This window comes from Gymnodraco acuticeps, unplaced genomic scaffold (assembly GCF_902827175.1).
Source record: "Gymnodraco acuticeps unplaced genomic scaffold, fGymAcu1.1, whole genome shotgun sequence".
NCBI lineage: Eukaryota > Metazoa > Chordata > Actinopteri > Perciformes > Bathydraconidae > Gymnodraco > Gymnodraco acuticeps.
In genome coordinates, this window is record NW_022989747.1 from 329,778 (window position 1) to 343,825 (window position 14,048).

Sequence of the window (14,048 nt, forward strand, 5' to 3'; positions counted from 1 at the left end):
TGAAACTCCCCAGGGACAAGGATCGGCTATCCTGCACTTAGTAGCTGGTTTGGCAGAGGAAATAAAACCTAATGGGTACTGGAACTGTCTCCGGGCCTGACCACTCTGTTGTTGATTTGAGCTGTAAACTGGATAATGGCCCAAAGAGGAAGGAGATCACATGTGAATGAAAGCAGCAGCAATTTAATAACCTACAGCTAGTGAACACATTATGCACACACCACTGAAAAAGCACAGAAACAGCTGTAGTTTTACAATACAAGACCTTTCCCAACGGCGAAGATGTCTCCTGAGAGGATTGCAGTACATAATCATGATGAATTGTCAGAAAGTTTCCTACTTTCTTCACCCAGTCATTCTCACTTTCATGCTGGCCCTCTGATCCCAGACCTGCCTCCCATCAGGACTCCTCAGCAGCTAATGATAAGGCTGACATCCATATGGATTCCAATTGGATAAAAGACTACATCTGACTAAACTAACCAAAACTATCCACTGTCAGATACTTCTGCTGTCTTCAAACTCAAGCAGTATTTGGAGTAGATCCTACAAAGTTTGCGCTTAAGTGGACAGTCAGATATTTTCACAATATATCTAGTCCAAGCAGATTTGCAGTAGCACGGTCGCCGCGCTGCAGTCCATGCACCATGAGTGCAAATGTTCCCGAGAAAATGTTACGGTCTTAAAGAAGTCAAAGCCACATTAAATATGTTTGCCCTAGCTTTGACCAGATGCTAATCAGAGTCTGGCTGGGGGGACTGAGATTTTACAGTTTTCTACAGAACCAGTGGTACAAAAACACTTCACACTGCACTTTCTCGGGTTGGCAAAATAATTGAAACTTAGATACACACACATAAAGGCACATCATTATAATATGATACGATCTGATAGGCTTTGCATCTTTTTCTTATGTTAAAACTGCAAGTGGATTGGAACACATGTAATGAAGACACCAACATTTTTAAGCATTGTGTTTCCAGGTTTTCTGTTCCTCCTATTATCATAAAACATTAAAAACAAATTGCAAAGTCAAACATTAAGAGCCACATTTCTATCGGTAATTTGACAGCATATGTCTGGCTTGTTAGAAGTGTGCAAAACAAAACAACAAACTAGAGGAACCGCATGCAAATGCCCAAACCTTTTATGATCTGAAAACAGTATAAATCACTAGTACAGAGATATGTTATGTGTGTGAAACAATAACATATCAATGTAGGATCCTTAGTTTAGTATGACCAACCTGGAAGAGGCGTGTGAAAATGTCAAACTCAAAGACAGAGATGTAGTCGTTGCAGGTGAGGTCGATGGTGGATTTGAGGGCCATGGCCTCCAGACCCGAGCTGATGGGATGTACTTCATGGAGGCACTGACGGAAGACCTTCCAAGGCACTATTGTCCTACAAAAAAAATTATCAAATCATCATCATAAATCATACCTTGTTAAAGTAAATCTATACCTTGTTAAAGTCAATATTTTGGTCCAGCTTATGACATTATGGTCAAAATGTAGTATTACTGTTAATGGGGAAAATAGTAACAGGCTGGACCAGAGGTTGCGCTAGACTTTTTCGCTGCCCGTCATTTTGACGGACAGGATCGTAAAACTTCTGTCAAAATCCAGAATTACCCGTCGGCCTTTACACAACTCTGACGGGGGGGGGGGGGGAAGCATGCTCGTGAACTGTCTCAACGAGGGGGGGGGGGGGGGGGGACAGTTCACATGCGCCGTGTTATGCATGGCTGCTGCACCTCGCGGGAGCGTGCACAGCGTAAAGCCAAAACTCACAGACATTTCAATGATTTGTACGGCACAGCTAGGTTTGGAAACGGTATGATTTCCTTTTTGGAGGCAGGGGTAGACATTAAGGGTAAAATTCCACTGGCCCGGAGCATTCGTTAAAAAAATCTACTAATAATGAAGGAAATAAACACATTTGTTGCAATAGTCATTTATCCACAAACTACATTACTACTTGTACTACAACATTTGAATCATCAGTTCTTCCTCATTTTCCTCAATTGTTCATATTTGGTTTATTAAAATAATTATATTGTGGCCATTGTTAAAAGAAAAAAAGGAGGGTGACATTTCTGCTATGAGTATTATTATTTGTATAATGCGCTTTCTGCCTTCCTGTCATCAGGAGTTAGAAATGTAATGGCTATGTAATAGATTAGATTAGAACCTTCATTATCCTAAACTGCTGGGACATTTCCCGATAGCGAATATAGCTTATATATATGTTCTACTCTTCACTTACTTGTCAGCACAGGTCGGCATTGATGTACAGAGCCGACTAAAGACCCTGTTTATATCATCATATTGAAGCCAACTCCATCGATCAAGCCAGTGTGGCTGAAACTTTCTCTCCCTCTTCTTCTCATAATCCACGTCACTCTCCTTTAACTCCTCCGGTGACTGTCTTTTATTTGAAGATAGTTTTTTGCCCGGCGCTTGGCCGATTACCGCTGGTATCAAAAACATTTTTGGCGAATGGTTAGGTGGCGCGATAGTCTGTAGTGAAGGAGCGCGCTGCCGCTCACAGGAGCCTGCTCGCGCTGCGCTACGCAGCAAAAACAGCTGTTTGCTTTTCACCCAACAACGACAACCGCCTCACAAAACGCTATGTTGTAGCGTTAATAAATGAAATAATTTAACAAAATTGATAGTCTGGGAGGGCATGCATAACACGGCATAACACCGGAGCCTCACTGCGGGGAAACTTTGGCGCTGTTCCGAGTTTGTTCTAATCTGTCAAAAATTATGGACTGCTTTCAGATTTGTCCGTCATTGTTAAGAAAAATCCGTCATAGATGGAAAATATTCGGTTAACGCGACCTCTGGGCTGGACGTGTTATGCTAAACTTTTGGTATTGCTACTTATATATATATATATATATATTTGATACATTAAATATTAATAATGTTAAAGATGAACAATAGTTTACCAAAAACTATCAGTTTCCATTAAGAATAAGCATAACAGGGTGGACTTAAATGGACTCTACTTATATAGCGCTTTATCAGGTCTTTACGAACCATCAACGCACTACATACTACGAGTCATTCACCCTTTCACACCTCATTCATGCAGAGCAGTGCCAAATGCTCTATGGTTGGCCATCGGGGGTAACTCCGGGTTCAGTATCTTGCCCAAGGACACATCCACATGTTGACTGCAGGTACTGGAGGAATGGCCCTTTTGCCAAATGTTCAATTACCAAATGGAGAATATGGTGACTGAAAAGCAGCCTCAATGATCAAACATGCTACTTTGTGACATAGTTAAAAGTTATCCATCCATCCATCCATCCATCCATCCTCTCCCCCTTATCCGTAGTTAAAAGTTATTGCAGCAACAATTTAACACTCAAATGCCTGATTCTGTGTGGGAACCATAGACTGTATATATAAATGGACGTAGGGTCCGTGACGTCACCCATAGGATTCTGCAGAGTTGCCGTGAAGCCCTTAGTAGGCGGAGTCGGCCACTAACGGCTCAACAGTGACGTCAGAGTTCAACTCCCGCCTTCTCCAGCCTGCTCCAAATAAGGGCAAAGAGGCGGAGCCGAGGCGGGACCTCCTGCCACCGAGCTGGAAGTTCCAGAGCTAGCTGAAGCTACCAAGCTAAGCTAACATGCTCCCCATCTGCACGCTGCCGTCGCATTTTACGTTTCTAAGGTAAGCGGACATGAAACTATTCAGCAAAACTATAAATAATAATCTAAGTTATTGAGTTTTAACATAATACTTCAGAATCTTAAAACCACTTAACGTTTGTATGCAATTGTGCTAAATTCAACACTGGAATCAAGCAAATATTAATATGTTTGCATGACATTAGTTATTTATATTTTGATATCACTTAACTATACGTTTAATACATTTAAGTCAAGCTAAGGTACATGTGATGGTAGCTAGTTAGTGCTCTTACCTGTGAGGCCTCCTCCAAACAGCATAATAACCAGACTGTATCATTAAAACTAAGTACCAGTTCTAGATCCTTGACTTTAGACAAACAATTCAAAAGACAAAATGTATTTAAAGACCAATCTTTATTTGAATGTGCCTCTTAACCTGAGATATTAGTTATACAGTAATAGTATTGACAATCTAAAAAAACTGAGCAACTCAACAGTCAACTTTATATTTATTATTGTCTAAAGCATTTATTATTTTCATTTTCCCCCTCTCATATTCAGTGTGGACGGATTGAGACAGCATGGTGTCCAGATAGCAGCAGAGACTTCAGGGAGAAACCTCCGTGTGATGGACGTCCTGTCTGTTGGTTTGGAGAGGACTGAGGGTCTTTCCTCTGCGAGGAGGACCAGGCCTGATTTAGTCACTTTATTTGACTAAATGTGTTTACTTATACATTTAATAGGTTTACACCTTCTGTCCATATGTGCTTTTTATTTAAAACATTTGATTAACTTTTGGTTCACATTTCAATAAATTGTATTTGTATTTGCACTCCTTTTGTCCATTATTCTTACTGAAAATGTTAGATTACACATTCACATCTGACTGAAGATTGGCCCCATTTATTTGTGACTTTGCAAACTCTGCGGTACAAGGCACAAGTGATGTGAAGCTCATAAAGTGAGGCAAATAGAAATAATCAGCTGATGGAGTGTAGATGTGGAAATGGCTGCATTCGATCAGCTGACTGTTTTTACAATAAAAGTAGTTTCTTAGTGAATGTCCTGTACTGGTCTTAAAATCTCATAGCATCAGCTTTTAATGTTCCTCTTGGATGTTCTTCTTGACCCTCAGAGAAGGAGAACATGTCCTGTCTTTCAGGCATGTCCTTTCCTAACAAAAATGACAGGAAACATAAAACATATTATTGCAGAACAAGTGTGTTATTTATGAAAGCGGTGTGTTTGTGTGTTATGGGGCTGTAGATATAATTATTTTGTAATTGTAATGTTTTTTTTTTATTTTAACAGTGAGCTACAAAGACAATCAGATTATGAATGAACAGTATGAAGTTCATCAACATTGAAATATATGTTATTATCAAAATAATATTTAACTGTTATCAAAACGTAGTGGAACTGTAGAAGCTTGCTCTGTTGTCTCACTGAAATAATAACTTTTACCACGTTTTTTACAGACAATATTGAGAGATAAATAGTAGCAGTTCTCACTATGTGTTAAATATCTTTGCCTTCAATACATTACATTAGAAAGCTGACAAAGTCATATTGCTTGTTATCATCTAAATGTAACTTTTTGCATGGAAAAAACCCTCAACTTAACTGATGTGTAGGTGATCTAGTATTTAGTATTGTGTAATGGAATGTATATCAGTGTATTCAAGTCAATACTTCATTCATTTAAACCAATATCTTTCTTGATTATTTGTACAGTATGAAAAAAGAGTCTTTGTACCTGAGCTGAAGTTCACTGCTGTGAGGAGTCCAGTTCTGTCTCTCACTCTCTGGTCCAGCCTGTCTGCATCACCTGGACACCTTAAACAAACAGAGATATATATATATATATATGTAAAGTACCATGTGTACAAACAATATAACTGACTATCTTCTGTTGAACATGTTGGATTGTGTATTGTCCGAGTCAGGGGCCTTTTTATTTTACTGTAACTTTGGAAGTTGTGTTACCAATGCTTACTGTTTATTTGATACCCATTTGGTAATGCAATTAATAAAAACAACAAGGTTTGGGTTCGTTCTTCAGATGACTGTGACGTTAACGTGTAAGCTCAATAATGAACTCCAGCTCAACCAACCATATTGTAATATCTAAGTAATCATCTTGAAATATGACATTAATAATTGTAATATACACACATCTTATTGTGAGGTTGATTTCACATACACTACTTCGACATTAGCTTGTCTACATACTTGAGCATAGCCAATTTAAATTAACCTTAGATGCATACAGTTCCTACCTACATAATAAAATATCTCTAAGTTACAAGGATGTAACCTTATTTTATCAACCTCAAACAGAAGCCGTTTGTTCAACAGTATTATCCCACTTAACGCTTAACACTTGTCTATTTAGTTTTAACCTTTATATATACAGTCTATGATTTTAACTTGGAGGCTACGATTAGCATCGTTAGCACCGATGTAGCTACCACTAGCTTACATGCTAACCCAAGCCTTACCATTCATTACGTAGCTGATTAAAATCATTAACACATAAATAAAGCACTCAAATTTCACTTACCGCATTCATGCGCCGTCTGTTTTAACCGCAGAGCGAGTCACAATAGTCCGATATATAAGCAGGAAGAACAAACAACCACGGCCGGCTACAAGTTGTGTTTCCTGGATGAGCTGAGCAGGCAGAGTCCCTGTAGCTAGCTTCACGGAGCAGGTAGCAGAGAGACAAGAAGCTAACAGTGGCAGTCACTTCACAGAGCTGTCACTCAATGTGACCACGCCCTAATTTATGCACAAACTTTAAGACCTAATATAAATAAAAGGGTCGCGTTAGAAAACAATTCACTCACAGATCCATAATCATGAAGGTGGAATCTAACTATATCGCTAATAAAATGTATGGAGCCAGGGGTAGAAACTTGTTTTTTTCTGCTGTAACATTGGGCATTTTAACATGGGGGTCTATGGAAATTGCTCCTTTCTGCAGCCATCGCCTATCGGCCAATATATGAACTGCAGTGTGTGGCACTTCCGTATTGGCTTCCCGGCTCTACCCCACAGTTTGCCGCTTGGTGGGAACACAGAGAAAAATAACTAGGAAAATACATTGGCAGAGAGATGAATTTATCTGTAGCCATAAATGTGGCTTTGCAGCAAATACAGAAAAGTGTGTTTGCATTAAAGGGGAAACCTCTACAGAAGCCAACAAGGGACGTCTCGCTAGTCACAATCTGTGTTTGAGTGCAAAGCTTTTTAATATAGCTATCATTCAAGAACACTCCAGTGTGGACACTTGTCATATCTACGACATCATGACAGTGGAGTTGGTCTTCACCTAACAACTGAAGCTATTGAGGCATTCGGTACTGACCATTTGCAATTCATGGAAATCAGTGACGTGCGGTGAGGTTCATGGCTGGTGAGGCACTGACTCTTTCAGAGTCAGATTTACAAATATTATATTTTGACCTTAATCGAAATGTTCGGTTATTTTCAAAAGCTTTTTTAGTCTGATGCTTCGATTCATTTTAAACAGACTGTTCAACAAAAGGATACCCACAATCTAAATATTGGATTGTTCTTTCTTAGTAAGATCCCATGTTCATTACAATGGTGGTCTTACCTTGACTTGAAGATGAAGTCCATGCTATCCTTCTGGACAACAATCTCTATTACTTTTTTGTAAAAGTCCTCCTTATCTTCCTCTAGTTTCAAAAGTCTAGTTTGTTGTTTGCGTCTACCGTCTCTGCGTAGAATAACAGTAGCAACAAGAACCTGTGGGCTCACGTGCGCCCCCTTCAGTGCGGCAGAGGTTATGGCTGCCTCCCCTGGTGCTTTTTTCATTGCCGTTGTACGATGAGACCAGCGGGCCTAAATATCATATATACGTGAAATAAGTTATTTAGAGACTATGGATGGCGAGGATAAATGTAATAAAGGGATCTACAAACATTACATTGGTGACATACAGTGAGATGGTGCAGGCATGCGCTTAGGGCCCGCTTTCCAGACAGTTTCTGTGGGGTGACGCATTCTGAGGTGAGGCAGAGCTCATCTGTGCCTCACCTTACCCCACAGTAACTGGCTTGAGCGCGCTCACAAAATAAGTGCCCGCGCTACATTAGTGCCCGCGCTCCAGCCAGTTACTGTGGGCTCACGAGAGGCAGAGCTCGTCCCTGCCTCACTTCTCAATCTCATCGCTCCCATGTAGTTGTAGCGGAGCTCGGCCAATATGCTGATTTTGACTATAAAAAGCGATTGGAATCATACATAAATCACACTTACAACACAGATCAGTGGAGACATGTTATTATTATTATTATTATTATTTAGTTTTTCTTTAGTTGTTTTTCTGTTACATTGGAGTATGACAGGTGAGGCTCTGCCTCCCCTGCCTCCCCTGACTGCATGTCGCTGATGGAAATCAACAGTACATAGTGTAATGAAACTTTTGGAGCAAGAACTCGGAACACAAGTAGAACTCTGGAGAGCTCCAACTGATGGCAGGCACACACTGAAGATTAGTGGAAGTTACAGCCAGATAATTGACCAAGACATTTGCTGCAGCAACAAAGTGATAAAGCTCCTGCCCAACCTACTCTGAGTTTCTCTTGCTCACTCCTCAATATTTAACTATTCCTAAGAGAATAATCAACACTCTATAACCAGTCAAAGCAGCTCTGCTCCTAGCAGGAAGGGATTTGCAGGGCCTCCACCTGATGAGATGGACTCTGGATGTCCTTACTGCTGTCTGACACTGTGTGTCTACTTGGTCCTGTTATTATCTGAAGGAGATATTGTTTTGATGTTATGGGCAAACCAAATCAACTATCATGGTCATACCAAAACACGGCTGTGAGGAAAGAATGTTAAAGCTAGTAAAAAACAAACAATACAAAATAAATAAATAAAAGGGTAGTAATAAATAAGATAAAAGGTCTAGGGAAAGGCTCTATTGAACAGATGGTTTTTGAGGCCTTTTTTAAAAGCCTCCACGGTCTGTCGGTTAGGACTAGAACTGAAACTCTAGGGCCATAAAGAAAGCTCTATATCACATAGGATAGTGCATTCACCTACAGTACACCCCTACACCCCAGATAACAGTCAGGGGCACTATATAGCAGCTAATAAAGATAACTCGGTTATTGTAAGCACAATAAGGCATTTCAATGCACACTTATGTACTTATGTTTGTGTGTGCGTGTGTCATTATCTTAAGAAACAGCTTGTGTTTGAAGTCCTAGTGGTATGGAAGTGGTAATATCCTGGAAATAAAAAAAGAGAAACATCTCCACTCACAGCTTCTCCTTGTCTTTCTAAATGAAATATTGATTTACCAATAAAGGCTGCAAAGGAGACGCCTGGATGAGTTGAAGCTTACCTTTCTCCAAAGAAATTCCTCCAGAAGTCCGCAGCATCAGCTTTGGTGATCCGGAACGTGTCCCCCTGGAACTGTCCTCCAGGGAAGATGGCTTTTATTTCAGCCAGCATGTGGCTGAAGATCAGAGACAGCTTGGTCAGGTTCCTCCTGCAGAAGAGCAGGCCACAAGAGAGAAATAGTTATATCTAACACATTGCACATTTTGTGAAGTGCAGATTTACCGAAAATGGTACATTCTCTGACACTATCCCAATATACAATACATCAACTTAGAGGAATGATTTACATAAGCAAATATAAATAAACTGTATCAATATTACAACATGTCTCAAAGCCTGGAAAATAAGTAACAAAAAAGGCCTTTGTAAGGTGTTGTATATCCAGGCTTTCCCACACATAGACTACGTGGGCGGGCTGCCCAGGTATATTAATGGCCGCCCAAGTATATTTCGCGACCCTTTTATGTTTGTTTTTTTGTATTCGTCTGTGACCACGAAGCCATCTGCGATCGATTAACTTGTGGACAATGATCCCTCGCTCTACGCCTCCTGTACCCAGTCCCGGACTGGCCATCGGGAGGACAGGGGGGTTTCCCGATGGCCTGGCCTGTTAAGTGGCCTGCCTCACACAGGGTGACTGGCTGTCTACATGATGTGGCCTCCACAGGGTGACTGGCTGTCTACAATTATGTGGTCCCTGCCCTCACACAGGGTTGACTTGGCTGTCCTACAATGATGTGGTCTGCCTCACACAAGGGTGACTGGCTGTCTACATGATGTGGTCTGCCTCACCAGGGTGGACTGGCTGTCTACATGATGTGGTTCTGCCCTCACCAGGGTGACTGGCTGTCTACATGATGTCGGTCTGCCTTCACACAGGTGTGACTGGCTTGTCTACACTGTATGTGGTTCCTGGCCTCACAGGGTGACTTGGCTGTCTAACATGATGTGGTTCTGCCTCACACAGGGTGACTGGCTGTCTACATGATGTGGCTCTGCCTCACACCGGGTGACCTGGCTGTCTACATGATGTGGTCTGCCTCACACACGGGGTGACCTGGCCCTGTCTACATGATGTGGTCTGCCTCACACGGGTGACGGGCTGTCTACATGATTGGGTCTGCCTCACAGGGTGACTGGCTTGTTCTACATGATGTGGTCTGACCTTACACAGGGTGACTGGCCTGTCTACATGATGTGGTCTGCCTCACAGGGAGACTGGCTGTCTACATGATGGGTCTGTCCTCACACCGGGTGACTGCTGTCTACATGATGTGGTCTGCCTCACCACAGGGTGACTGGCTGTCTACATGATGTGGTCTGCCTCACACAGGGTGACTGGCTGTCTATACATGATGTGGTCTGCCTACACAGGGTGACTGGCTGTCTACTGATGTGGTCTGCCTCACAGGGGGACTGGCTGTCTAACATGATGTGGTCTGCCTCACACAGGGTGACTGGCTGTCTACATGATGTGGTCTGCCTCACCACAGGGTGACTGGGCTGTTACATGATGTGGTCTGCCTCACACAGGGTGACTGGCTGTCTACATGATGTGGTCTGCCTCACACAGGGTGACTGGCTGTCTACATGATGTGGTCTGCCTCACACAGGGGGACTGGCTGTCTACATGATGTGGTCTGCCTCACACAGGGTGTGAGCTGTGTCTATGATGGTGGCTGCCTCAACAGGGTGATGGCTGTCTACATGATGGGTCTGCCTCACACAGGGTGACTGGCTGTCTACATGATGTGGTCTGCCTCACACAGGGTGACTGGCTGTCTACATGATGTGGTCTGCCTCACAGGGTGACTGGCTGTCTACATGATGTGGTCTGCCTCACAGGGTGACTGGCTGTCTACATGATGTGGTCTGCCTCACAGGGTGACTGGCTGTCTACATGATGTGGTCTGCACAGGGTGACTGGCTGTCTACATGATGTGGTCTGCCTCACAGGGTGACTGGCTGTCTACATGATGTGGTCTGCCTCACAGGGTGACTGGCTGTCTACATGATGTGCCTGCCTCACAGGGAGGACTGGCTGTCTACATGATGTGGTCTGCCTCACAGGGGACTGGCTGTCTACATGATGTGGTCTGCCTCACAGGGTGACTGGCTGTCTACATGATGTGGCCTGCCTCACAGGGACTGGCTGTCTACATGATGTGGTCTGCCTCACAGGGTGACTGGCTGTCTACATGATGTGGTCTGCCTCACACAGGGTGACTGGCTGTCTACATGATGTGGTCTGCCTCACACAGGGTGACTGGCTGTCTACATGATGTGGTCTGCCTCACACAGGGTGACTGGCTGTCTACATGATGTGGTCTGCCTCACACAGGGTGACTGGCTGTCTACATGATGTGGTCTGCCTCACACAGGGTGACTGGCTGTCTACATGATGTGGTCTGCCTCACACAGGGTGACTGGCTGTCTACATGATGTGGCCTGCCGACATGGCCACTGTCATACAGATCATACATCAAAGCCCTTGATTGGTCTCTGTGTGTCATTCAAGCTCGGGATAACCTCAGCTCAGGTGAGGTAAAGGACTCTGAGTGTTTAGATAGTTAATTTAGTCTAAGTTCTCAGTGAGTCTCAAACGGTTTGGTCACCATTTATGTAAACACATATTTCCATTTGAGGGGGAAGTGATTCGTAAAATATGCATGAATAAAAAATAAAAAGTTAACTAGGTGAAAAAAGGTAAGATACACTTTTAAAACTTGTTGAGAGCTAAAACTAGTCTTTGCTGCTCCCTCAAAGAGGAGCAGGGGGGAGAGGAGGGAGAGGAGCAGGGGGGGAGGGGGAAAGGAGGGAGGGGAGCAGGGGAAGAGAGGGAGGGAGAGGAGAGGGAGAGGAGCAGGGGGGAGAGGATGGAGAGAGAAGGGGGGTAAGGTGGAGGGAAGAGGGCAGGGGAGAGCGATGGAGGGAGAGCAGCAGGGGGAGAGAGGAGCAGGAGGTAGAGGGAGAGGATGGCAGAGAAGGGGGGAGCAGGGGTGGAAGAGGAAGGGAAGAGGAGCAGGGGAGAGGAGTGGAGTGGAGAGGAGGAGGGAGAGGGGCGAGAGGATGGAGAGGAGGAGGGGAGAGGAGGGAGAGGAGGGGAGAGGAGCAAGGGTGCCGATGAGGATGGACGAGGAGAGTGGCGGCCTCGAGGATGGATGAGGAGCAGGGAGACGAAGGAATGGGAGAGAGCAGGGGGAGAGGAGCGGATGAGGAGAAGGGGGAATGAGGATGGAGAGGAGAAAGTGGGACCGAGAGGAGGGTAGGAGAAGGGGGAGAGGAGGAGGAGAGGAGCAGGGGGAGAGGAGGGAGAGGAGAAGGGGGACAGGGGGAGGAGGCATGGAGAGGAGAAGGGGAGAGAGGAGGGAGAGGAGAGGGGAGAGGGATGGAGAGGAGAAGGGGAGAGGGGAAGGGAAGAAAGTTAGGGGGACGAGGAGGGGAGAGGAGGGGAGGCAGGGGGAGGAGGGGGAAAGAGGAGGGGAGAGGAGGGAGGGAGAGGAGGGAGAGGAGGGAGACAGGTGAGGCTGATTCAGGACCACAGACACACTCACAAGTCTAAATGAACCAAAAATAAATAAATAAACAAGTTTTAGTGTTTTTTCATATTGGTTATGGCAATGTTCTTGTAATTTGTATGATTATTTAAATGTAACAGTTCTGTTTCATATGGGTGTTTCCATAGATCTAGTCTCTTTATTGCCCCCTCAAAGTGCACCAGATTGATGCATTTAACTCCAAAATGTAAAAAAAAATTCTGACCAGGGGAGCATGCCCCTAGACCCCCCTAGAGGATTTAAGGTCCACCCCCACTTAGAATCACATTGATAGGTTCCTAAATAAATTTACCATTTTTTTTAAATAGTAACCCATGTCCATATGTTTATTTGTGGGTAGTAGATTTAAACTATAGGGCTATCACTATGGGCCCTGCCTGTACCTGTTCGCTCTGCCATGGCGTGGTCATGGTCATGTTCACGGCCATGGTCTGCTAACAAGCGACCAACAGAAAGGTTAATGTTAATTCATTAACCTTACATTACATTATTCATGTAATGTTGTTGCACGTCACCTCAACCCGCTACCACCACCCCCCCCAAGTATATTTCAGATCTGTGGGAAACACTGATATCACATCAGTCACATGCAACATGACCACATAGAAAACTGTCTTGTGGTGACTGTTATAACCCTAAAATGTGTAGTAAATGACACATGATCTCATAACATTATTACTACTCTACATGTTCTTTATGTCTCTTGGTTTATATCTGCTGCAATGTGTGGAGTTCTTATATTCCAGGGGAGATTTTATATAATATTAAGCATCTCCTGGCGCCACACAGTTGATACTTTATTCTCTAGTTAAGGTTATGTTTTTACATTCAAGTATTAGCAACAATAAAGAGTGTTGTGTTTGTAATGTTATGATATTTAATAAGTTAAAACAATGGCTGGTGAGTTGAACCTGCTGAAGGTACGGTGGCCGGTAGGTGCAAACGCGGAACAACGGCCAAAAAGGCATACATAAGCAGGGAACAGCTGCAAATAATGAAATGAAAAACAAACAAATCCTGAAAACAAACGCAACAGAAAAACGCTGCAAATACAAAAACACATACAAACCCCAAAACACATACAAACCCTTTAGATAGAGCACCACAGTGTTTAGTTGGGTGGACAAAGTGTATTGTACTATAAATGAAGTGTGTGCCATTTGGTGCAAAAGTTAGGTTTTGGTAAGTGTTTATGTCGTTTTGGGTGCAGCACTTCATTTTGCAAGAAAAATTAGGTGTTTTGCACTTTGGGTGTGTGGTTTGGAGAATTGTGTTAAGTGTTTTGAGAAAATGAGCCCTGTTGTTAAAAAATGTGTTTTTTAGCAATTGAAAAAAACTGTAAGAGACAGAAGGGTTGTTTTGAGTAGATTTTGAATCTCGAAATATCGTGCAACTACCTAAAAGTGCTAAATTGCAACGTAACTGAAGTGATTCAACTTTGACATTAAGTTTAGAAAACCTTAA

At 43.2% G+C, this 14,048-nt stretch overlaps 1 protein-coding gene across 1 annotated transcript in view; it reads right to left on the minus strand.

Annotated features, from left to right (window-relative positions):
• cblb (Cbl proto-oncogene B, E3 ubiquitin protein ligase) overlaps positions 1 to 14,048 on the minus strand; it is a 59,141-nt gene that overhangs the window by 23,788 nt on the left and 21,305 nt on the right. Inside the window, 2 exon segments of the mRNA XM_034213293.1 lie at positions 1,247 to 1,403; positions 9,029 to 9,175. Of these exon segments, the coding sequence (XP_034069184.1) occupies positions 1,247 to 1,403; positions 9,029 to 9,175 (304 nt within the window).